This window comes from Lepisosteus platostomus, chromosome 7, assembly GCF_059453375.1.
Source record: "Lepisosteus platostomus isolate fLepPlt1 chromosome 7, fLepPlt1.hap1, whole genome shotgun sequence".
In the NCBI taxonomy this organism is placed as follows: domain Eukaryota; kingdom Metazoa; phylum Chordata; class Actinopteri; order Semionotiformes; family Lepisosteidae; genus Lepisosteus; species Lepisosteus platostomus.
Window position 1 is genome coordinate 3,694,158 of NC_142617.1, and position 24,392 is coordinate 3,718,549.

The 24,392-nt window shown below is 41.1% G+C and overlaps 1 protein-coding gene across 14 annotated transcripts in view; it reads left to right on the plus strand.

Annotated features, from left to right (window-relative positions):
* The window catches only part of zbtb20 (zinc finger and BTB domain containing 20), a 138,423-nt gene extending 116,444 nt beyond the window's left edge, over positions 1-21,979 (plus strand). For 13 of the 14 annotated variants that reach the window (XM_088638508.1, XM_088638511.1, XM_088638513.1 and 10 more), the window contains 3 exons: positions 2,943-3,112; positions 8,791-10,410; positions 14,019-21,979. In XM_088638508.1, the coding sequence (XP_088494634.1) occupies positions 8,811-10,410; positions 14,019-14,584 (2,166 nt within the window). In that variant the 5' untranslated portion in view covers positions 2,943-3,112; positions 8,791-8,810 and the 3' untranslated portion in view covers positions 14,585-21,979. The remainder of the gene's footprint in view (positions 1-2,942; positions 3,113-8,790; positions 10,411-14,018) is intronic. The other variant, XM_088638519.1, reaches the window with a different exon arrangement.
* Positions 21,980-24,392: the final 2,413 nt, after the last annotated feature.

A 24,392-nucleotide genomic window follows, 5' to 3' on the forward strand; every position in this document is an offset into this window, starting at 1 on the left:
AGCTAATCAATCTATCTAGTAGCAGAGTAGCCAAATAAAAAAAGGTCATGTGACCCTTACACAACAAAAGAATGGGAATCTGAATTAGAGGAATAGCTGTATAATGAGCTGTGTTGGCTGTTTGGTTCGAAATATCTTGAGATGACTCCTTCTTGCACACGACCTGCCTGTTGCTACAGTATGTAGCAAACAGGAAGCTGGAGACAGATGTTTCCAGAGAGGGTGTAGCCGTAAGGTCCGCGGTCGGGGAAGATGTCTCTCAGATAGGACTGTTTTCCTGTTGCATGATGTTGGGAACGATTATCAGTGCTTTGACAATTGTACTGCCCAGCTGTTGGGAAGAACACATTATAATTGGCATTGAATGGATTTGTTCAGGGTCTTGATGGCCTGTCCTGGTTCCAATCCTCTGGATATATTCCTAACGCACTGTTTAAAATGAAAATGCACCTCTTACAAAACAGTCCAGTGATTATATTTACCCATCAATTGTTCTTTCGATTTTTAGAATTCCTATTAGCTGCTTAAACATTGTTCTTAATTTACCATTAAAAGGTTTGTTCAATTTGAGTGTCTTTGTCACCAGTGACACTGTCCTGTGCCTTAAGCATTTCCATTCATTAGACCAGTTACAGCTAAGATCTAGACACCAGTTGGATTTGAGAATTATTGGTTCAAGTTTCTCACATGAGTATCTTGTTTCAGTGAAGTGAAATCACACAGAGTAATGTGTCTGTTTCTTTACACATCTATGAAGTGTATGAGTTGTGCATTCCATGATGGTGATAATAATCTCTGAGATTATTCACATGAATGTTTAAAATAAATTAAAGCTAAATTAGTAGTTTGCTTGATCTTTTCATGTGATGTGGTGAAACCTGAGTCTGAACTGATGAGCCAGTTCAATAATTATTTCAATGCTTCTGCCTTGAAGAAGCTTGAAGAGATGAGTTCTATTAGGGTCAGGTGGAAGTATTTAACTACTAGCCATGGGAAGGGGTCAGCTGATCGAGGAGGTGGTACCATTTAGAGAGCTGCAGGCCAGATGATCACATCTTGAAAGGAGATCTTAATGGCTCCAAGGACTTCACAGAGATTCAGCAGTGGCTATGAAGGGATCTGAGCATCAGACATGCTTCAAAATGTACAGTGGCTCCCAGAAATCACCACTGTGCATTTCTTCACATGTGATAAAAGCACAGTAACAACCAAAAGAAGTTGAAGTGGGGAGCATTGTCAGCGTGTGTAGGCTGAGGAGGAACAAGTAAAGGTAAATTTACACACTGAAAAGTAAAAAGAAGAAACTCAGCATTTTGGCTGTTGAGCCTTCCTAAGCAAATGACAAAAAGACACACCGCTGAAGAGCCCAATGTGCCAGGCAGTACTGGAAAAGATTAACCAAAAAGAGACCGAAATGAGCACAATGATGAGACTGGGCACTGGTGTGCTGTATACTGGGAACCCACAAAATAATGGTTCAATGTCAAAGGTTAAAGGTTCAAAGGTCACACTCTAGCATATCCGCTAGACTGCGGCAGAATTGAACACTGTCAAATGTTTAACCATTTGAGACACTGACAAGGTTATGAAGCATTTCTGTCCATGCTGAAGCCTGTGATTCAGTACCACCATGATAATGGTGTGTGAATGTGCTCACTATTCAGTGCAGTGTACAGTAATGTACTGAAACAGTGAAGGTGATTAGGCAGGGTAATGAAACTCACAGGACTAATGGAGACGGGCCAATAATCTTTATGACCTTATTTGCATGCCTTGCAATGCTCCACATGATAAACATGGCGGTAGCAGTGGGCTCATTTTTTCTAGAAGTAAACATTGGATTCACAAGACCTTTCTGTGATTTATGAAGTGTATGAGAAAGTTTTAGGCAGACACATATACTGTAGCAGCATTTTTAAATCTAAAAATTATGTTAAAGGTCCTCAAAATAATTCCATACAGTGAGCCACAAAACATGTTCTACTGGTTAGAGACGCACCACTCAGCATGCATTCAGCAAGTATAGTTCATTCACAATTCTTCCTAGTCAAGCCAGTAACCATTATTTACCACTAATGTATGACTTAGATCTTATAAACAGCTGTATGAATGTAACCGCTCCTCAGCTGATCATATTGAAGAGATTCAATGACGATTTCCCAGAAGCTAGCTGCCAATAAGCTGTCTCTTTTTTTTTTTTTTTTTTGTAATTTGGCCTCCATCATCAAATGTGAGAGTTGAGAGCTGTCATGAAGCAGGCCTGGTTGAAACCTTTCCACCAGCCCTTCAGGGCAAGCAAAATGAAGCTGCACCTCAGCGTCAAAATCAATAGAAAATCAATCTTTGTCAGAACGTCAGATGAGCCGCTGTGGCTTGGCTGGTACATACCCTCCTCTTGGAATTTCTGTGATCTAATCTATATATTCTTCTCCCCTTGTCAAGGTACACAGCACTATACCCTTTGCTTTTGCTTTTTTCCATTGTAGAAGGTTTTGAACAGTTGTAGGAGCTCAAGAAAATGCTGTAAATTATTCAACAGAATTTGAGTTTGGAAGCCAGACAACTCGTCCTTAAATGAACCATATACACTAATGCACATTTAGTATGCATTCCACTCTTATTAGGTTGTTAATGATTTCCATTTTTCTTCCGTTTTTAGAAAAAAAAATAAAACGTAAAAACAGCAGTTCTATATGCTGTTGACTCCAGACGTTTCTAATGGCAGTCAGGTGGCTGTATGGTCTGCTTTTCACTGAAAGCAGTCACCGAAACAGGAAGCTTAACATGCGGGTTTGAGTTAGCCTCATTACGGACCAAGCAGTACGTGTTGAAGCAGCCGTAGTCAGGCAGAGGGTAGGATTTTTTCTTTCTGTGTTTTGGAAAAGACCTGCAGAGTGGCACACAAAAGCACTGTTTTAATGAGTCCCTCTTTTGTGTTCTAGAAGAAACCACACAGCAGCTGAAAGACATTTGGTATCGGCAGAGAAGAATGACATTACTCCCTGGGGCACAGTCTGCACCGTGCTGGGCACTCTCTGCCAGAGACCTGTAGCTTGTCCAGTGTGTCCTCACCAGCTTCATAAACACATATTCAACACCACGTCATCTGACCGTAAGTAAGATGCTGTTAGAGGGACAAGGACCTGTGTTTTTTAACACAAGCATGCAAAATTATGGCAGAGTGCTAGGCCTAGCATCCTGCTCTGTGTTTATAAAGAGTGTGTCATATATAGTGTCCATGGAATTTCCATGTTTATCCATATAAAAGCCTACTCTTGTAAATGTGAACTGAAATAACTTCTTCCATGCTAAAATGTAACTAAACTCTACGTGCTGCTCATGCACTGTAGTTCTCTTTACTATCTGTGGTTTCTGGATTATATGCACCTATGTCCAAATTTATTCAATGTAAGTAAAGTTTGGTTTATAAAAGAACGCAGGTATACATTTAGTATTTGTTGTATAAATCAAAACACCATTAACCATAACATTAAAAGCATAACCTGTCCAAAATAATTGCATATATTTCTAAATATTAACATTCAAATGTATTCACACCCTGAAAATATGTCAGGAATAGTGGTTATTAACAAAAAAACTTAAACGTTTTTTAATTGTTGGGTAGTTTTACAAAGCCTTGGAACCTTTAGAGAGGCTTCTAAAAATCACCTTGAATGACTTCAATGGAGAATGCAAAAGCACAATACTCAGAGCCATGTGATCAGTGGGAAAATCACAGAATTGTGGAAACATACACTAAAAGATTGTAGACCTCAACAATTCTATTGACCTATAAGACATTCTAGTTTCAACTGGTGTTCATTCAGAAGTTCAAGATGGTTGCTACACACCCAGAAGAGGATGTAGGAAGGTTTTGTCAGAACAGCTGTCTCGGAGGCTATCATACACCCAATGACAACAATAGGGAATCTTTAAAGAAAAAAACTTAAATATACAGCGCTTCCAAGACTACTGTTCACAATTTACCTCAAGAAACTAGTGTCTGTGGCAACCACGTTCCACAGCATAAAAGAAAAAAACCTCGACCCCCAGTTTTTGGACAGTCTCGCTAGACTTGGACAGTACGCTAAGCAGGGAAAGGTGATGTTCGTGTTGAGAAAGAATGTCATCTTTTCTGTGAAACATGGAAGTGGGGTTGTCTTTGCATCATCTAGACCTGGACCTCTTTAATTGATAGAAATAGGCCTAAGTGACAGATGGATTTCCAAGCAAATCAGATTTTATCTACAACCCAGTTTCCTGGTGTCAAATTAGCACCTGCAGGATAATGTCCTCAAGCACCCCCTCATGTCTATAACCATATGGTTAAGGAAGCATAAGGTCCACGTTCCTTATTGGCCCTAGTGATCTCCAGACCTCAACCCAACTACTCTATGTTGTCAGTGCCAGTGTTAGAATAGCAAAATACAGATTGCTGAGCTGTTGATCATTTTCAACATTGTGTATTTAGAATTCTATACAGTATTATTGTGGACAGCTGTTTTTGTGGTGATCGGTATTGACGTTGTGTTTCCATTTATGTCGTGCCAGAAAGACTTAGTTGTTGAGCTGGAACCAACTTGGTTACATCACTACGAGGGGTATGAATACATTAGCCAACTATAAATGTTTAATATTGTGCAATTTATTCCTTTTTTGGCTTCACTAAGAAACCAAAAGGTTTTATTTTTCATCTTCTATAAAATATGCCGTGCGCCATTTGAGCTTATTTCTTTTGCTCTTTAAAAAAAAATGTCAAAAACATCGGGGGCCTTGAACCAGAAAGGATATAATGGAGCTAATTAAAGAGATTAGAGTGCGTCACCCTATTCAGATTGAAAATGCATTACCATCCCCATGTCAAACGGATGACAGGGGTGATCTGGACTAAGTAAATGTATGGTAAGGTAATGAAGAAAGTTTGGGAAATGTCTGGTATGCCACAGCTGAATAAAAATGACTCGTTTCCCCATTTACTAGCATTTACTGTAAGAAATTAGATTTCATGCCAAGGCATTCCACATTCTGCTGGCTTACAGAGCGCTGGAAAGACACAGTCAGTCAGAGCTGCGCACTGCCAGGTACACCAGACCACTGTGTGGAAATGATGTGAGAGTGTAGAGACATGGGTCAGCTCTGGGTCATGTGCTAACTGGATAACCGCTGGGGACAAGTGCTTTTCAATATCAGCCAGCGACCCTCCCCTCCTCCTCTGCGGGATCGCTTTACACTCAACCACCTCCTCTGCCTCGTCAGCTCGGGGACGGCCCGTCACTCCCAGCGTTCCAGCCCCTAGGAACCCGGCCCTTTCTCGGCTGAACGCTGCCTCTCGTCGGAAAGCCCCTCAGCATTTTGCAGTTAGAGCTGGGCAAGCCGCTCGCTGCTCACTCAGGTCACCCCCGAATATGCTGGCCCACTCACGGACGCCAGGTGGAAGACCACTGGCTCTGTCGTCCTCAGGTCACTCACAGCAACAGCCATTTAACTGGGCACTGCGCCTCCTAGCTCTCGGGGCTTGTAAATTACAAGCTGGCTTTTAACCATGTTCAAATTATGTTGAGGAGACGTTGCAGTTCTCCCATCGTGCTCTCGACTGCCCTTTGACTACTGTCTGGGCTCATGTCAGGAGTGCTCCGTGCGGGTGTGTCGTCAGACAAGCCGCTCTGCTTTTTCCCTTGGACACGGGGGACGGGTTCTGTGCAACCATGCCAAATGGTTTGAAAGATGTCCAGCTTAGTCTGAGATGCTCCTGGGGATATAGTCAGAAGAAAGCTAGAGGAAATGGATGCATAAATCCTCAAAGTAAATAATCCTCAGAACAGCAAAGCAGCAACTGGGAGGTGTAATGATCTCCACATGACCTTGCAGTTCTCCTCCTCCACCTAGAACAGGAGCACACTGGGGGATGTAATGCATGTAATGCACAGTCATGTTTTGTTTGATAAAGTCTTGAAATAGGGTTTTTCCCACTTATCTTTTTCCATTGTCTTTGCACGCCCCATATTGTCTGAGTATGTGACCGGAGGGTGAAAGGTTCAGTTCCCACGTTTCACAGCAACCTGCTAATTGCCCAGTCAGCCACTGGGCCTCCTCTTCCTCCCCTTCCGTAGAACGGGTATGAGCAGAATTTGTCTGATTGGAAGCTGGGATCATTCCTCCATAATTTCTGGAGTTAAAAAGATATTAGTGCAGCTTAATTGTTATAGTTTCTGGAATTCCAGAAATTAACCAAAAGACAAGAAAAGGTTCAATTAAAAACTAAGTCAATTAAAGTTGAACAAAAAATGAAACAAATTAGAAATTCACTGACCACAATTGTGATTTAACCATTACCTGGAAAATAGTACTATTTCTTTGAATCCTCTTACAGCAATTTCCTATGCCCCTTGCATGGATGGTTAATTAATAATTATTTGTTCATGCTTGCAAAGTGTAAGTCTTGATTCAGACTGTCATTCGATAAAAAATTAAAAGACCTCCTTTACAGTTCACACTGTCACATTAAGCACTTACCTTTGGCTTGCTGATTACAGCATTCTTTAGAGAGACAGCTCAAAGCCTTCACTTTACAGCAGATGTTGAGCTGCTGTTTCCAAATGCAAATAAAACCTCTAATTATTCAATTATCACATGTGCCTGGAGGTGGATGACGTCTAATATTTTCAGTTTATAGTTATTCCTTGTTCTAAAATACCCAGGGGATGAGAAAGCTGTATAAAGCATAAAGCTTATCAAATCAACTGGTAGAGACAAAACAACTGGTTTTACTTGTGCACAGAGAGCTCTTGGAATCGATATCAAATGTATTGCTTTCTGTTTTTGGTTTGCCAAGAAGGATGAGCTGTAAGTTGATAGATGGCTTTGGTTTAAGAAAAGTGCACTTACAGCGTTTTGTCACCAGACTGTGTTGCCCCAGTCAGGTGGCAAACGTGGGTCTGCATTATTGATCACAAGGCAAACTGTAAGAGCCTTGGAGACATTTATTTTTATGCTATTCTTTCAGGGTAGCCTGTTGCTACTCTTTCACATGCAAGAAACTGTAGTTATTAGAATGGATCTCTAATTAACAGCCGGCCAATGGTACTTAACCACATATCTTCAAGGAAATAATAGCCCTTCCTCACTTCATTATCACTTTTTATTACTTTCTTCTGTAGCCTGTGAAGTCGGCCAGTGATTGATGTCTTCAGATTAAATGGATTATAAGAGGCAGGTTCTTGTACTTCAGGAGAAGTAGCATCAAGTTTTAATGCAGAGAAAGACAAAGAAAAGATACATCTTAAGAGAGGTGATTAGTGTGTTTCTAACCTGAAACAGTCTTGCGGAGTTTTTAAAATCTATTTTTCTTCTTCTAATTAGCTTTAGTACCATTGATCTTATTATCCCTTAACGATGAAATGCCATTTTAAAAAAATAATGCAGAGATAGTTCCTTGAGTAGGGCAGCTGTGCGGTCTCTTCGGCACCTCAGAACTGTCTTACAAAGACATAAACGTCAACTAATCTGCACAGAAATCAGGACAAGCACAATTCATATTCAGGAAGGTCTAAAATTGAATTCTGATTAATATGACTAAGGATTCCAGGTTATTATTGCTGGATAATTGTATGATTGCTTTTTCAGTGCTAAATGTGCATGTATGATAATTGTATGAAACTCACCATATTTATGCTGCACTGTACGGTACTGTATGTGAGCTGCTGATTCACTGGGCTGATCTGTGTGCATGCTATGCATATACTAACACTCATCCCTCCTTAATGATTACAAATGGTGAAAATTGCAACTATAGGAACTTTAAAACTCTGCAGAGGTTATTCAATATCGGCATGACTTTATCCTGCTTTCAATCCACATCATTCAAAATGTATCCTCACCACAGTGTGCAGAAGCCGATTGTGGTGAAACCTTAGTTTATTTTCTGATTTAAAAACTACAGAATAACTGAAGTCCTAGATAAGTTTATTTGCAGCATTCATCTAAACCAGTACAACCCTGGTTAATTAGTTTTCTGTTTGATCTGTTCTTATTAGCCTAGGTCATTTTCTTTTTCACACTGCGTGGTTGTGCCCTGTATCTATTTGCACTTCACAAGTAATCAACTCCAGTCGCTACAATTACTGAGAGACTGAAACCAGATCAAAATAATTTAACAGTGGAAGGAAAGCATAATAAGAGAGTTCAAGAGATATGGAACTGTGATGTTTAAAGCAAAAAAAGCCCATTAACACAATTGAGAATGTATTTAAAATGGCTAAGATATATCTCTAAAAAACACCTGAATGTTTAAACTGCTCTACCAGCTCCTTTCAGCATTAATTTTGAGTGCCCACTGAGATGGTTTTTGACTTGTTTGTTGTTTTTATGTTTGTCCTGTAGTCTCTTAATGCCAGTATCATTCTGGCATTAAGCACAAAAGGAAAACTGCCTTTCTCTTCCATCACTCATTTCCATCATGTCCATATGTATATATTTTTATTTTCCATAAGAACATAAGAGATGTTACATTTAGAGGAAGCCATTCAATCCATCTGTCCCATTTGACAGTAGCTAATTGATCCCAGGACCTCGTCCAGCAGTTTTCTTGAAAGAAGCCAGGGTATTGGCTTCAACAACATGGCTGGGCAGCTTCTTCCTTCTTCCCACCACCCTTGTCAGGCAAGGAAGTGCCTCCTGTTCTCAGTTTTAAGTCCACACATCCACATTTTAGCTAGAAAATAAATGCAATCTGTTAGCCCGCTGTTTCCTTGTCCCTGACCTAAGTTGTTGTTTTCTGTGTGTGTGCGCCAGGGGACCTCAGTTGCAAGGGGATGACCGAGCGCATTCACAGCATCAACCTTCACAACTTCAGCAATTCTGTACTTGAGACCCTCAATGAGCAGCGCAACCGCGGCCACTTCTGTGACGTGACAGTTCGGATCCATGGGAGCATGCTGCGCGCCCACCGCTGTGTGCTGGCGGCTGGGAGCCCCTTCTTTCAGGACAAGCTCCTCCTGGGCTACAGCGACATCGAGATCCCCTCTGTGGTCTCAGTACAGTCCATCCAGAAGCTGATTGACTTCATGTACAGCGGGGTGCTGCGCGTGTCTCAGTCGGAGGCCTTGCAGATCCTAACGGCCGCCAGCATCCTGCAGATCAAGACTGTCATTGACGAATGCACCCGCATCGTCTCGCAGAACGTGGGCTCCAGCGGGACCCGGGGCTTTCCGCTGATCCCTGGGGACTCTGGCCAGGAGACACCCAGGGGCACCCCTGAATCTGGCACCTCGGGGCCCAGCAGCGATGCCGAGTCCGGCTACATGCAGCCCCACTCCCAGCAAAGTCTGGACCGGATCTACACGTCTCTGTACACCTGCTCCGGGATCTCCTTGCAGAACGGTACAGGAGAGCGCACCTACTATGGAGGGGCTATAGTGGGCAACTATGACTCGGCTCTGTCACTCCAGAAAGATCAGCACGTGCAGGACCCGGCCTGGATCACCCGCATCCACGAGAGAACACAGCAGATGGAGAGGTTCCTCTCCACCCCCGAGACCACCCACTGCCGGAAACAGCCGCGGCCCGTCCGCATCCAGACGGGCAGCGTGCACATCAAGCAGGAGGTGGAAGACGACTACAACTGCTACGGTCAGGACCGGATGCAGGGCCTCGAGCGCAACGAGTCCGAGGAGTGCAACGAGGACACGGATCAGGCGGAGGGTACGGAGAGCGAGCCCAAGGGGGAGAGCTTCGACTCGGGGGTGAGCTCCTCCATCGGCACGGAGCCTGACTCGGTGGAGCAGCAGTACCTGGCCGGCTTCGGGAGGGAGGGCAACCCGGACGGCATGCAGGCGGAGCCGGCTGAGCTCCTGGGAGAGCAATCCCAGCACATCGAGGTGAACGACTCCTCGCCGGAGCAGATGAACGATGTGAACGGCGACGCGGTGGGCTCCCAGCCGGTGGGGGAGGTCGCCATTCTCAACGAGAAGATGGTGCTGCAATCTTCCTTGAACCCCATTATATCGCAGCCTGTGCCCAGCACCCAGCTCTACTTGCGGCAGCCGGACGCCCTCACCAGCAACCTGAGGATGCCCTTAACCCTGACTAGCAACACCCAGGTCATTGGCACCGCTGGAAACACCTACCTGCCAACCCTGTTTGCCACACAGTCGGCGGGCAGCAACAAGCCCTTCCTGTTCAGCCTGCCGCAGTCGCTGGGCGGCCAGCAGCCTCAGTTTGTGGCCGTGCCGCCTCCCAGCCTGACGCCCTTCTCCACCCCCCTGTCGGCCCAGCAGCCCTCGGCGCAGCCGCCGGCGGGGCAGGGGGCCGCGGGGGCCGGCCAGGGCGAGAAGAAGCCCTACGAGTGCACTCTCTGCAGCAAGACCTTTACTGCCAAACAGAACTACGTCAAACACATGTTTGTGCACACAGGTGAGTAGCTGCGCGCCTGTTTCAAGACATTAGCGATGCATGCACTGCATGGAGCGAGCCTAGTTTCTCCGCTGGCAGTGAGGATAAAACATTAGTTTCCTATAGTCTGCCAGCAGTAAAAACAAGCCTTGTGAACCTTCTCATTCTGACTGATCGTGTTTATAGTCCTTCATACGCAAAGCATAGTTTTAAAGGCTACCTTTTTTTAAATAATCTACATGAATGGAAAATGATCATGTATTTGCACTGTAACACTTTATAATGAGGCGCAGTAATAAATCCTTTATTCACCTTTGATGAACTCACCATAGTTATAGGATACATCATACATTAACAATTAATATACTAGTTAAACATACAGTTACTAACATCTGCTCATGTTGTCTTCATGTAGTGTGTTGTAATATGAAAACACTGCAGGTGTGCTTTGAGAGGGATGCTCTTGAACATCAAACCCTCAGTTATGTTGTGTGATCACTGTAATATCTTGTTTTTAAAGCAGTAAAAATATTCCATAGGCTGTACTTTATGTACAGTAGTCTCACTTTTCTCTGCAAAATGCATAAATATAAATGTAACTGGTCTATTAACAGGATACTTTGTATTCATGATCTATTAAGTAATAATAAAGTATAAGTTACCATTTATTATTGAACCTTTAATTATGAAGTGTTACTATTTGCACATCTAGTCAACAAGACATGCATTATTGTTTTAAAGTAAATAGGGGGAAATACCATTCAATACCAACCACAAAGAATCAGGCAGAAAAAAAACAAGTAAAATAGGACTATATTCACCTGTACATTTAATTTTCGTCACTGTTGATCTAAAACAACTATCCGAGCTCCCAGCAGTTTGTCTGTGACTGACAATCATCACGAGATTTCATGTTCAAATCAATCGTGTTACCTGATTGTAATCTGTTCACATTATTCATCATTTCGATAGCTTCTTCAGAGAGGGTTTTTCTTTTAGCTTCTGTAACTGATAAATATTTATTCATCAGAATATGCATACCCCATCATCCGTTTGTCCACAGAAATGCCCCAGGCTACATTAATATGCCTTATCCCTGAGCCAGCAATTTATTTGCTGTTGTTTTAGCTCAGGGAGATGTAAATTTCGAACAATGGAATAGTAATTTGAGAGGAAGCTAGGGGTGCCTCAGAAGATTACAATTCAGCCTGTAATACTGGGCTCAGCAAAAGGTTCATCTTCTTTTCATTTGAACAGAGCGCTAAGGCACCCTTCGGCTTGGCACTGTACATCATTTTAATTATGCTGATTATTAATTAGCAAAGGTGGTTCTTAGATTTGCATTACATTCACAAAAAAGTAAAGCAGGAGAGGAAAAATATAAGCCCTTCCAGAGCAGCCACCTCTCATCATTCTGTTAGTGGCTTTGTCAAAATGGAAGCAATCCTGTACATTATCAGGGCAAGATGGCCCTGATCAGTCTTTACAGCTCCCTTGTGCATCAGCTCGTGACCTAAGGTGCTGGAAATGTATTTTTCCATTAAACATAGATTCAGTCTTTTAATGTTTTTAAAGTAGCTTGTGGAGTTTTATCAAAAACTAAATTTCCATAAGCTTGGTTCTTCCTTCTTACTCATAGTAATTATGTTACAATAGCTGTTGTGCTGTGCCAGATTCTGTGCCCAAAATGAGTCTGATGTCTGACGAACTGGTTCTGAGTCAAAAGTACATTATGCATTATTATTCTTTGTGGACGAAATCAACTTTGCATTCTGAGTTCATTGCCATTCATTAATAAGATCTGTGCAAATGTTCCCTTCACATTTGATTCAGACCAGTCCCTTCTAATCCATATTGATGAGATTCATCCAATCTAGAACGGTCAAGAGACATCAGGCAAAGCAAGTACAGAGAAATACTTTAGATACAGAGAAACACTGCGGTATCTGCGACCAAGTCTTTCAGTATCAGTATTTCTTTTCCCATCTGTCAAGAGGGTTATTCGTGTAGCAAAGCAGAATCATAGAAGGCAAGCAGAAAATAGTGTGAAGTCAGGTTTTTGCTGATGGAGGAGGGTTTTTCTTCCTGATGGGCACTAACAGGACCTAACTGTATCCTACACGCGGTTTGTCACTACGTGATCTCTAATGTATCGCCTACTGTATTGCCACTGGGTGTTCTATGAGTGTCTCTGCTTGTTTCTACAAAGAAATGCCAGGCTGGATGAAGCCAAAACCTCGATCCAGTCATCCAGTCAGTGTACAAACCTGAATTCTCTACCCCAGAGGCTTTTACTCCTGCCCAGTGAAAACCCATCATTTAGGGTTACAGACTAGGTTTGTAATTTGTGGTTGGAGGCTAGGTCAAACATTTGATTTAATCCCACCGAAGTGTTTCGGGAATAATACTAGTTTATGCAAAGACTTGTGAGAGCCATGTGACAGGTACTGGCACTGTTGCTCACCACTTGCTGCAGGGAAATTCGACTCCCGTTGCATCGCAGCTTGATCCGTTTCAGGCTTTACAAGCTGTGGGGTGTGTTACTGTCTACTGATGATGTAGAAAAGTAAATATATAATCTTACAAGGACTACATTTCTGATTTATGTTGGATTTTAAGAGAATGCAACGGCAGTGAATTATGCCAACAGATATTAATTAGCTCCTGCCATTTCAGAACACAGAGGGGGGTGGAACCATCTAAAGAGGCATTTATAATTCTGCTTTGTGCGTCTATAAAGTCAACGTTAGCCGCCATTGGCAGCTGTTTTGAACAGAGCAAGAGTTAATTAATATTCATTACCAAAATATATACATTGTTTTATTCTTTGGCCAGGAAAGCCAGCATTCCAATATTGAAATATGTTTGACATTTATTTCTCGAGGGAGAATATTGAAATTCAAAAGTGGACTGTCGAATGTCTAAGGAGAAAATGTTATGAAATCTGTTAAAAAACATCAACTACCTTATATAATTATATTTAGTTACGCTGCAACTCATAAAATCTGAAATGGATCAAGCGGCTGTGCAGTGGGAGTTATGTTTTCATCCCTGACCTATACAGAGACTCATCAACAAGACATTCCTGGCCTGATCTGCTTCCCCTTTGTAAACTTCCTCACCATCGACTTTGAGAAATCCTATCAGAGTCTGTTTTTGATTAAGCATTTATTCAAGATGGAAAATATAAGTCTAAGCCAAACCTTCAGCACAGAATGGCAAAGAACATGTATAATAGGAAATGCAAATTGAAAGAAAAGGACGTGAAGTGAATGAAAGCACTTCTCTAATATATACACGATGAGTGGATCAAAAAGAATAAACCTAAAATGGCACACACCTGTATTTCAGTACTTGCAGTTGAATAAAGCGATGGCAATCTGTGTCTATCAGATTGACCCTGGACTATATTCTCCAAGCTGCTGCTGTGCAAATATGAGCTCAGGGCCCAGTCAGTGAATCCGCGATGTGTGGAAGAGCGCCCGAGTCAAAGATCAGTGGGTGGCTCCTTCAGTGGATTAAGGCTCATGGAAACCGTCCGTGTTGACCAGTCACGTTTAGAGGGAGAGGCCTCCTGCCTGTGGTTTGTGATTTTTTTCCTAATAAATGTGACTTTTGTGTATGTTTAGGTGAGAAACCGCACCAGTGCAGCATCTGCTGGCGTTCTTTTTCCTTGAAGGATTACCTAATAAAACACATGGTGACGCACACGGGGGTCCGGGCCTACCAGTGCAGCATCTGCAACAAGCGCTTCACCCAGAAGAGCTCCCTGAACGTCCACATGCGACTGCACCGCGGGGAGAAGTCCTATGAGTGCTACGTCTGCAAGAAAAAATTCTCCCACAAAACCCTGCTGGAGAGACACATGACCCTGCACAGCACTGGCAACGGGGGCGGGGTCACTGCCGGGGGCGGGGTCACGGGGGTGGGCGGGGCCGCGGGGGGCGGGGGCCCCGTGTCCATCCCAGTGCCTATCCCCGTGCCCGAGCCTGGAGCCGGGGCCGTGGCTGCGGCCATGCCCCTGACCGGAGGAGCCGGCGCGGGGCCCGGAGCCGGAGTCGGAGTGGGAGTGGGAGCCACCGCCGAGGCGGGCTGCCAGGAGGGGACCACCTACGTGTGCTCGGTCTGCCCGGCCAAGTTTGACCAAATCGAGCATTTCAACGACCACATGCGCATGCATGTCTCGGATGGATAAGTAAAAAAAAAAAATTTTTTTTTTAAAGAAAACAAACTTAAAACTTCTATAGAATAAAAAAGAAAATGGCACTAGATTTTTTTCTTATTTTGGGGCATGAAGAGTATAGACACTGGCACATTAAGTTTCCCAGAGACGAGATACTTTTTTTTTTGGTATTCTTAAAGAAAACAAAGATGGTGGCCTTAAGGCTATGTAGTTTGCTAACGGTCCACTGGTTGGATCCTTACTACAGGCCTCTAAATGTATGCTTTCTTCTAATACTGGTTTATGTGTTGAACACTACAGAAAGGCCTACTATCTCTAAAAAGCAAACACACATGCATACAGAGAAATTTTAAAAAGTAGATGTTCCCATTAAGACCGTCTTGGACACTATGAGTGTCCATGCTAACTGTGGTATACAGGCCTCTTTTGAAAAGTACCTGGTTTGTACTTTGTTTTCATTCTGACATAATGGTGGTCACAAGTTTGCCTTTTATATATAGGATAAGAAAAGGAGAGTTATCATTATGACACTGGGTTATTATTTATTGTAACGGTTATGGAGGGATGAAAAAGCAGCTGTCGTTAGGTACAAGACAATTTCTTAATTGTGATAAAATGTTACTACTTAAGAATGGGTAAAGGAATGATATTTTTTTCTCCATGCGTTTTGATGGTTCAAGTAACGTTTACGAACCAGAGATTTGTTTTGTACAACAGTATTTGAGCAAACATTTAAGATTAAGGATTCTTTTTTCTTGTTTAATTTGCATACACTGCCACTAATACCTTAGAAGACTGTTAAGGCTGTTTGCCCTTTGACCTCTTCCAGTTAGAAAATGTGAGTTTAAAAAGAAACAGAAATGTTCTTGTTTTGGTTTATATTTTTATTATTTTGAAGTTTGTGGTTGTGACAGCATTAGACTTGTGTATGCTGCCTAGCATGCTGTCAGTTTTGATTGCTGCTCATTTTTACTTTCTTTGCTTCAGACTGTTATCAGCTGCTGTTTCCAATCAACATTTTTTTATGATTATTATGATTTTTGAAAGGTTTACCAAGAATTAAGATCACGTCTGTAGATTGGAATAGTTTAAAGATGCATAGTTTTTGGGACTTTATTTTCTCATTTGTCTCCTACCATGGCCTTGTACCTTGAAAATCTCTGTATGTTCTGTCAGCAAAATCATGAGACTGCCACTTCAGTGCCAACAGGTGGCTCAAACTGAAATGCACTACTTCTGATACTTTAGCACCACCTGGTGACTCAAACAGGAAGTCCATACTTTTTCTGACAGGAAATAACAGATGTTACACAAGACACAAGGAAAAAAACCCCAAAGTTTTCCAAGTCATTTGACTAATAAACTACGCTTGTAGATGAATTTGAAACTATTACAGTACATTCCCAGGCCATAATAACCACACATATGGTGTGAGAAATGGATAGGGAGTAGGTAAAAGGGTTATGTTTCAGTGTCACAAGTAGCTCTGCTCTGATATTGGTGGCTGGTGTGTGTGAGAGAGACTTTGTCAGGCCAAGGAGTAGTTATACTGAGGTATACCACTGCCTGCACCTGTAGTCGAAAAGGTTTTGCTCATGTTCCTTGAATCAGCTCACAGCTGTTATAGTGAATGGGGATAGAAAGACAGCAAACAGTGAGACTTGCTAGATTTAGTCTCATTTTATACAGTAATATAGTAGACTAAAAGTGATAATTTGCACATTTACTTCAAATGTCTGTGCTGAATTGTTTTACTCAAAAACCTGAAGTTCTATGGATTTTTCTAAGAGAATCTCTAAATATCTTTCTCAACACTCAAGAAGAGGACTGCATTATTTCCTTGCATATACGTTGCACTGCTTAAACCAATAAGTGCACTACTGATACCAGAGTTATTGTAGTTATAGAGGACAAAAAAGTTTTAGATGATACAAAGGTTTAGGGGTCACTGTGTTAGAGAAGCCTTTTCTTTTTTCATTAATCAATGTTTTTTGCTTTTTATTAGTTCTGTTGCTATGTATTTACATGAGCAGTGTTCATGAGCAGGCATATTAATTTAAATCTGTACCGTTTTGTATATTTTTTATCTTTTAATTTATTCTTTTCAGCAGTATATTCCCTCTAACAACAGTTGTTGCCGTGCACAGAAGAAAACAAATGTTGTATACAGTACGTAAAGAGATTTTTCATATATGCTTCACTCTGTTCTTGGAAACAAAACATCTTTATAAACAAAAATTTGCTGATGCTTGTACGGTTATAACTGCTGTTTAAAACCATTCTTTCATAGTTGTATATTTTAGTACAATTTACTTTAGGCTTACAGTACTTGCTGGAAAATATTAATACATTTAATCCATTTGTCAGAGCATGAACTTAGTGATCCTTTAAGTTGTGGACAGGTTCCTCTGTACTGCTAGGCTTTTCTTCCAAAATGCAGTACAGGAGCAGAAATCCGACCCAGAACTCCACACTACTTCGCCATGGGGCAGTGAGCATGTATTGTCCTAGATATTTTATTTTAAGGTTTCTGCACAGTTCTCTTATATACTCCCTGCTGAACTTTTGGTGTGGCTCTAAAGGATCAGGATAACAAAATCCCGATTGGATTAGAATCTTTTTCTTGCATGCTCAGCTGTAACTGTACTTCTTATGCAAAGGCTACCAGCCACAGTGTCAAGACATAGGAGGGTGGTGCGTTGAACATCGGTGACACTGAGTTATCGAGAAAGCAGACAGCTTAAAATGGATAGCTTAGAATGCAGAGAGAAAGCATTGACCAAGACGTTAAGCTTTGGAATCAGTTATCATTTTGAGACTTTGTGGCATTAACCCTGATTTAACCCTTTATTTCTTTTTTTTCAGTAGTGGCACTATACTGCATCACTAAACTGGAATTTTCAGTTGTCCCATGCTTGTTTTCACAAGGGTAACAAATAACTGCAAGGGCAATAAAACTGTGATCCTCATTGCCTGGAGGAACAGAGAGTATCCTCTTTGCAAGAGTGGTCCAGTTTCAGAGGCAGAGGTTTTTTAGGGGAAGCTCTGCTGCTCTCATGCTACAGAGGCTGCCCTTTTCAGTAATGTACAGTAGATGAGCTTTTGTCCAAAGTCCTACTTTATCATGTATCATTCCTAGAGATGTGTGTTATCTCCCTGGCGCTTAATGTCCTTAAGGTTGAAGCCACTGCAGTACCTGTTGAAACAGAGTGTCCATCACCACTTTCTGTGGACACCTAGGAGAGAGTAATCTTTTATGCAACCCTGACTGGAATTTATTTACCTTTCACCATGTAAATCAATCGGTGCCTGCATAGTTCCAGTCTTCAGAGGTGAAGAGCTGAACAGAGCTGCCACAGAACAGTAATTAATAAACAACAAGAAGGTTACAGGGTCAACAGGGAAAGACATCATTTTGATTATTACTATTAGAGGTAAAAGCCCAAACTAGGCTGGAAGATATGAGGCTACAGTTTTGCAGTATGGGATTTCATTGGTGATTTTCAGTTGCATAGAGAGACATATACTATGTATATTTCAAAAGCCACACTAGGCAGGATGTTTTCAGTATTTGTCCACAATCAGCTTCTCTTTCAATTTTTGGCTATGGTGATGACACCACACCACGTAAGACCTTTTCGTACCCTAACCAAAGTTGAACTACACAGTGGTACTATTCCTCTAAGGAAACACAAAAAATAATAAAGAATATAGATGGAAAGAAAACCCTTATCAAACATGCAAAAGGTTCTCAGTGCAGTTTGAATCAGAAACCTTTAAGAAGGGTATAAACGTGCCAAAGATATTACTTCTGCTTGGGTTTAACTTTTGATGCTGAAGAGAAGCTTGCTATGAACTGGCATGATAGTTAAAGGCACATCCAGTGTCAACAATTGGAATCAAGTCAAAGCTTTTGGGGGAAATAAATCAGAATTGAACTCCAATCCAAATTTGAAAAAACATAAATTGCATAGAAAATATAAAATGTCAGTATCCCTTTATGAAAAGCAACAAAAGAAAATTAATTTCAGCAAGTGGAACAATTTCTTAAAGGAAGACACTTTGGGGGGGGTTGTAACAGCATTTTGTTTTCATTTTCACTGTTTCATCCCAATTAAATTTAAAACCGTTAAAACGCAGGCTGAGTCGTTAAGAGAAACAAGGAGAATTCACAGACCCACGTTACCCTCAGCAGCTGTTAAACTGACACTCTCGAAGTTTTGCCAATTATTTGGGGAATTAACGGGCAACATTTCTGTTTTTGTGCACATCCTCATAAAACATAAAAAGGTTATGAAAGAGTTCTCAGAAACTACGACTGGCCAAGAGAGGAGTTTGATCCACTCTTTTGTCTGAACCGGTGATAATTAACTGACGCTGGACTCGCTCCAGCCATGCTTCAGCCCTGCCACAACACTCCTCTCAGTCACGTGTGTGAGACAATAGGAAGAAAAAGTAGTCAAACACTAAACATGTGTTGATTTCTGTTTGTAAGTCAACTTCCCTAATCAGAGGATTTTCACGTGCTTGCAGTGCAGCCTGTGATGCCGTATCCTGAATCCTGTTTTAGAAATATTACATGTTAGTCATGTCCTTGATCCTGCAAGAGTGAATTGAAGCCCCTGTTTGTATTGATCTGCTGCCGGGGCTGCTAGGAACCTACAGTAAGGCCAGAAGCTCTTCACGCGTTGGTAGCACATGTGCTGTAGCTCCCTCACTTTTTAAAAAATCCTGCTGGGGGTTTTTCATGCCGAATTCTAGAGCAGGGGTCCCCAGCGATCTTCCTTTAAGCTCTGTGTTTGGTTCTGGTTTTCATTCCATCTCTGCCCCTAAAAACTTCATTGAAACAATTCAGAAGATGATAAGTCACCAGAGCTGTGATTCCCAGGTCTCAATCAGGTGCTAATTGCAGGATGCCTCCTGCAGGACCTGGCACTCAAGGATAAGGGTGGCCTGCTCCTGTTCGAGAACTTCCATTAGGAAAACCAAAGAGAGCTTTACCTGTCTCTTTAAGCTTGGCCGAATTTAACCGTTCTGAGTTTTCGTACGGCATCCTTGTGCCTGTGTAGCTCATCCTGAAAAACCAATTAGTTCAAATCCCATAGAGCACAATTAATTCTTTATTTTAATTATCCCAAATCACTGTGGGCTCTGTAATAGTTTTTTTTCCCCACTTTGTGCACTTCTCCATGTTGCTAATCCTCCGTCCTAAAATCAAGATTCCAAAGGCCTTGCCAGCCACACCAGAAACCTAGAGGGAGTGGGGGCCTTTCATTGCCTGCAGTTCACTTTACAAAGAGAGACACAAGAAAACAGTATTTAATTGCCTAATTAGAATTAGTAATCACCATTGGATTACAGAATATCAAATGATAGTGGTGTACAGTATTGGCAAAATCATGTTTGTTGCACAAAATAATCTTGAACATAGAGAATTGCAATTAAAGGTGATGTAACAGCATGTACAGTAATTATATGACATAAAGCTTAAAAGACCCATGGACATTTTTAATATTGTGTTGCATAGATAAATTGTCAGCAGGATTCCAGGCAGAGCCAATTGTGTTGTTTGCTGGATTCTGGGTCTCACCATCACAAAGTGAACTTGTACTGATTTGTTACTAATCATGTCTTTTCATAAGAGGGTATTGATAATATTGTACCAAATTAATACCTCTTGTGGTTTTTTTATGCGTGATTTGATCTTAAGGAAAATGCGAGACATTCACATAGCTTGTGCTGCAGTTTTGGGGGGGCTCTGTGGTGAGGTTTGTTTCTGTCACACCTCCATCTTAGTAGTCAGCCTTAGCAGAAGACAAGGTGCTGTCTTGCAGGTCATATGAGGGAGCTTGATCTGATGACAGCGGTGCAGTTGCAGTCTATATGTGCTTCTCCTTTGTGCTTTTTTTAAATAGGCATTCTCAACATAGTCACAAGCTATTTCTGAAGCTGAGTATAATCAAACACCCACAGTCTCTTCAGTACTATCCTGTACGTATAATTTATATTTCTGTTTTACCATAGCTTCAGTGTATACAAGAGCCTGTGAAGGAACAGAATTGGAGTGTAGTGATTTTTCAAAGTGAAGCACATTGTGTATTTATTGCTCTTGCTCTGAATCATTTCGCTCTAAAACTGCTTGGCATTGTTTTCATTAGCTCAGCAAATGTTGTGTCAGTCTAATCTCATTAATTTTTCTGTATATATTTTCCTTCGAAAAATAGCTGCCTTACGATTTATCTGGGGTTTGCAAAACTAGATACAGTATGTAAGTGGCACTAAACTGAGTTCCACCGGATGCAAGTGACTTGTGCTTAAGGCTCATCTCTAACTTTCACCTGACTAGGGGAGTATATAGCTCAAGACTACACGTGAAGGAGAGAGCCAAAGGAGAGCTTTGCTGAGAGGCTTGATCCTTGCAGTGACACTCTTGCAACAGTGGAGCTGCGCATCTTCTTTTTCACAGAAGATCAGAGCAGAGCAGAGTTCACCATGTCTGCTAAGGTGTCCGAAGATCAGAGCGCGACCTGATCTGTGGCCGTGCTGATCCTTCCTGCTGCTCTTTGCTGCTGCCCTAAGAGCAGCAGGGCAGGAAGATGCATTGGATTCAATTAAATCTCCCTTGGTTTCCGTAGCCCTTGAAGCACATGCTTGGACACAGATACTGTAACTATAAAGCATCCAGTTTTATATCAGCAGTCACTTCTATTCCTTCAGTACTTTTGTGAATTTAGCTTGCAACCCTGTCTGCTTCTGATATTTTAACCATGACATTAACTTGGCATGCATAATTTTATTCACTTACACTATACAACTTATGTACAGACTACAGAATTTCATTAATCGTGTATGCATTTTGTGCTCTGCATTGAAGCCACTTGCTTATGGGTTTTTATTCTGGTTTTAGTTTTTCTTATAGTTACTACAACCTTCTTTTCAGTCTGTCCAAACATTGGCGTGTAGTGAGTACGAGACATGGATGCTTTCTGAGTCTGTACAGTCCTCTTCTGGGTATGATCTACTTTTTCTCTTCCGAGTTTCCGTATCCGAAGAACCTACCAAGAGCACTTGAGCTCTTGGTGCATCGTGGAAATAAATTCTATAAGAACTGGAAGTGAGGTGATCCTGAACTATTCTGCATTAAAAGAAACATAAGACTTGTCAGTACTGTTCTCGGTGCAGAAGCTGAAGAAAGACGTCAGAGGAGATGATGTGTGGTGCCTTTCAGAATGGAATGTTTCGTGTGCTGCAGATTGAAATCCTGTTTTTGGCAAAGTCGGATTCATCCTTAAATAACCAGACGGTGCTAAGTAAAATGTTAAATACAGTCACAAAGCCATAATAGGAAAATCTTGAGGCTTCTACCCAGCAGCGTGCTTAACTCTGGCACCTCAGATCAAATGGGAAGAGAGAAGAATTCTGAGTTTCAAAATAATTGTTAAAGAAATGGCCAGAGGCTAACATCTACTACAAGAATTCTATTTTATGTGCTGAAAGTACAGCACATAGTGTGATATTATAATATCCCAGATGTCTCGAAATACAAACAGAAATCACAGTTGCTTGTGCTAAGATTGTTTTGAGGCATGGCTGAGAAGCAAGCCCTAGTTAGACTTGCATTTCTGCCTAGCTTTCTGTTTCGACCGAAAGTTAATCTTGATTTAAAACAGTTTTGTAAGTATCTTTGTTTAGTCTAGGGCCATATTCTGTACTTTTTTTTGCCTCCTCAATACACATTTTAGCATTTTGTTTTCAATACTGCACTTAGCCTTTGCTTCAGTAATACAGGAATTCATAGTTATCCAATAAAGAATTAAAAATACAGAACGTTTTGAGGAGAGTACAGTTTATAACAGGCAATGGTACTAGAGCTCTTTCAACCATCTCAGATTTTTTATCTAGAGAACAGAATCAGAGAGGGATTTATTTTGTTTTTTTTATACTTGTATGACAATCTTTTTCTGTACTTTCAAATGCAAATCTTTTTAAATGTCTTGTATGAAGTAGATTTTGAACACGAATGCAGAAGATTGAATTTTCATTATTTTCTGAAAGGTTTTCTGTTCTCTGTAGTGAAAAAGGTGGTTGAAAGTTTCTCATTTCACACACTTAAAGTGTAGTACTGGAGGGTACTGGAGACATGCCTATTAAGTGCCTACTTCTGAACTGCATCTTTACAGAAATATGTTGATGTATGTTTTTCCAGAGCAGTCATTTTGCAAAAGTATCATCATTTTTAACATGCAGTTTAAACGTGTGATGTAATGTACAGTATAACTTTAAAAAGTGTTGGCAACTTTTGATTTATTTTTTTAAATGTCATAGGGATAGGATTAACTTTGCTAATCTTCAGTTCATACAAATTTAAAACTCTTAAATACTCAAGAGGTCTCTTCTTTATATGTATACAGATTAAATAAAAATACAACAATCATAAAACTCACTTAGCTAAATCAAATAAACAACAATTAGCATGTTTAGTATCAATACATTTTTGGTATTTAAAGGTTTTCACAGTTTTAAAAGGACAATGTTTGTTTCTTTGTGTTTTATTTCATGCAGCTAGAAAAGTCACAGTTAGCTTTCCTTTCTGAAAGTCATATCTTTTAATTATTGAGCTTGAGCTTGTTTTAAAACCCTTCCCTGGTGGTTTGGAGTTTTTGCTGGGTGCCGGGGTATCCTTGTTATCTTCTAGCAATCCCACGATCCTTAAAGATACCAATGCCTCATTCCTCACAAAGCCCGCTGCCCTCTCTGTGGGTTTGTTTGCTTGTGATCCCAATGTACCATGTGTGTGTCTTAAAAGTAATGTTTGAATTGGGTGTATTAAGAATTTTAGATGAATCACACAAGACTCCCTATAAATTAAGATTCCTCTTTAGTAGTCGCTTATAGAGGCTACAGTCCATCGACAAGGTGTACAATTGGTGAGCAGGTAGCCGTTCTTTAACCCAGATAAAAGTCTAATGGCTCATTCTTTTTTAATTTCATTTTTCCTGACTAAATAGATGTTAGTCTGTAGCTGGAATTTTATCCAACAGAGGTGAATAGAGTCCATTCAGATGTGACAAACAGTGAATACAGTGTTACAGAGATTCTGAAAGCTCGTTGAGCGTGATACAGTACATAAAAAGGGTTCTGGTCTTCAGCTCATTATGGATCACAGGATTTTAAACTCTTTTCATAAGCTATCAGACACAACTGTCAGTTTGAGCATCTTTTTATCAACCGGGGATGAGTTTCCTTATTTATAGCAATCATTCATGGATCTGTGCCCCTGATGTCATTAGGCCAGATTTAAATATTTTGCTTAAGGGCCATTACATGTTTAAACATGAGCTCTTCAGACTGTGTTTCAAAAGTACACATTATTCTCTATATCTCACCCATCTACCTAATGTATTTGCATAATGACATTAAGTATTTTACCTACAAGTTCTTACAGCAACACTTGCTCACATTTTCAGAGCTCTGTAACCATAATAACCCCAGTCTGTAAGATGTAAGCATCTGGTTTGATAAGTTGCCAAAAAAGTGTACAATTCTTCAGCGCACTCCATCTCACTATTGAGAGGTTATGGCTCTTGGCTGTCTAATGTGGATAAGAGCACCATTTAAGTCTACAACCCAAGTTTTGACTTTAGTTTAAATCTAATTAAATTGTAATTGTTTGGCTGTGATGTTCCTTAATTGAACTTTATAGCATGTACAAAAGATTTCGGTTTTGCAAATTGAAGCAACAGCACTGATTCAGATCAGTATTAATAGCTACTGTAGAGGCTGTGCCCAGGCAGGGGGGAAAGATGTACAAAAGATGTTA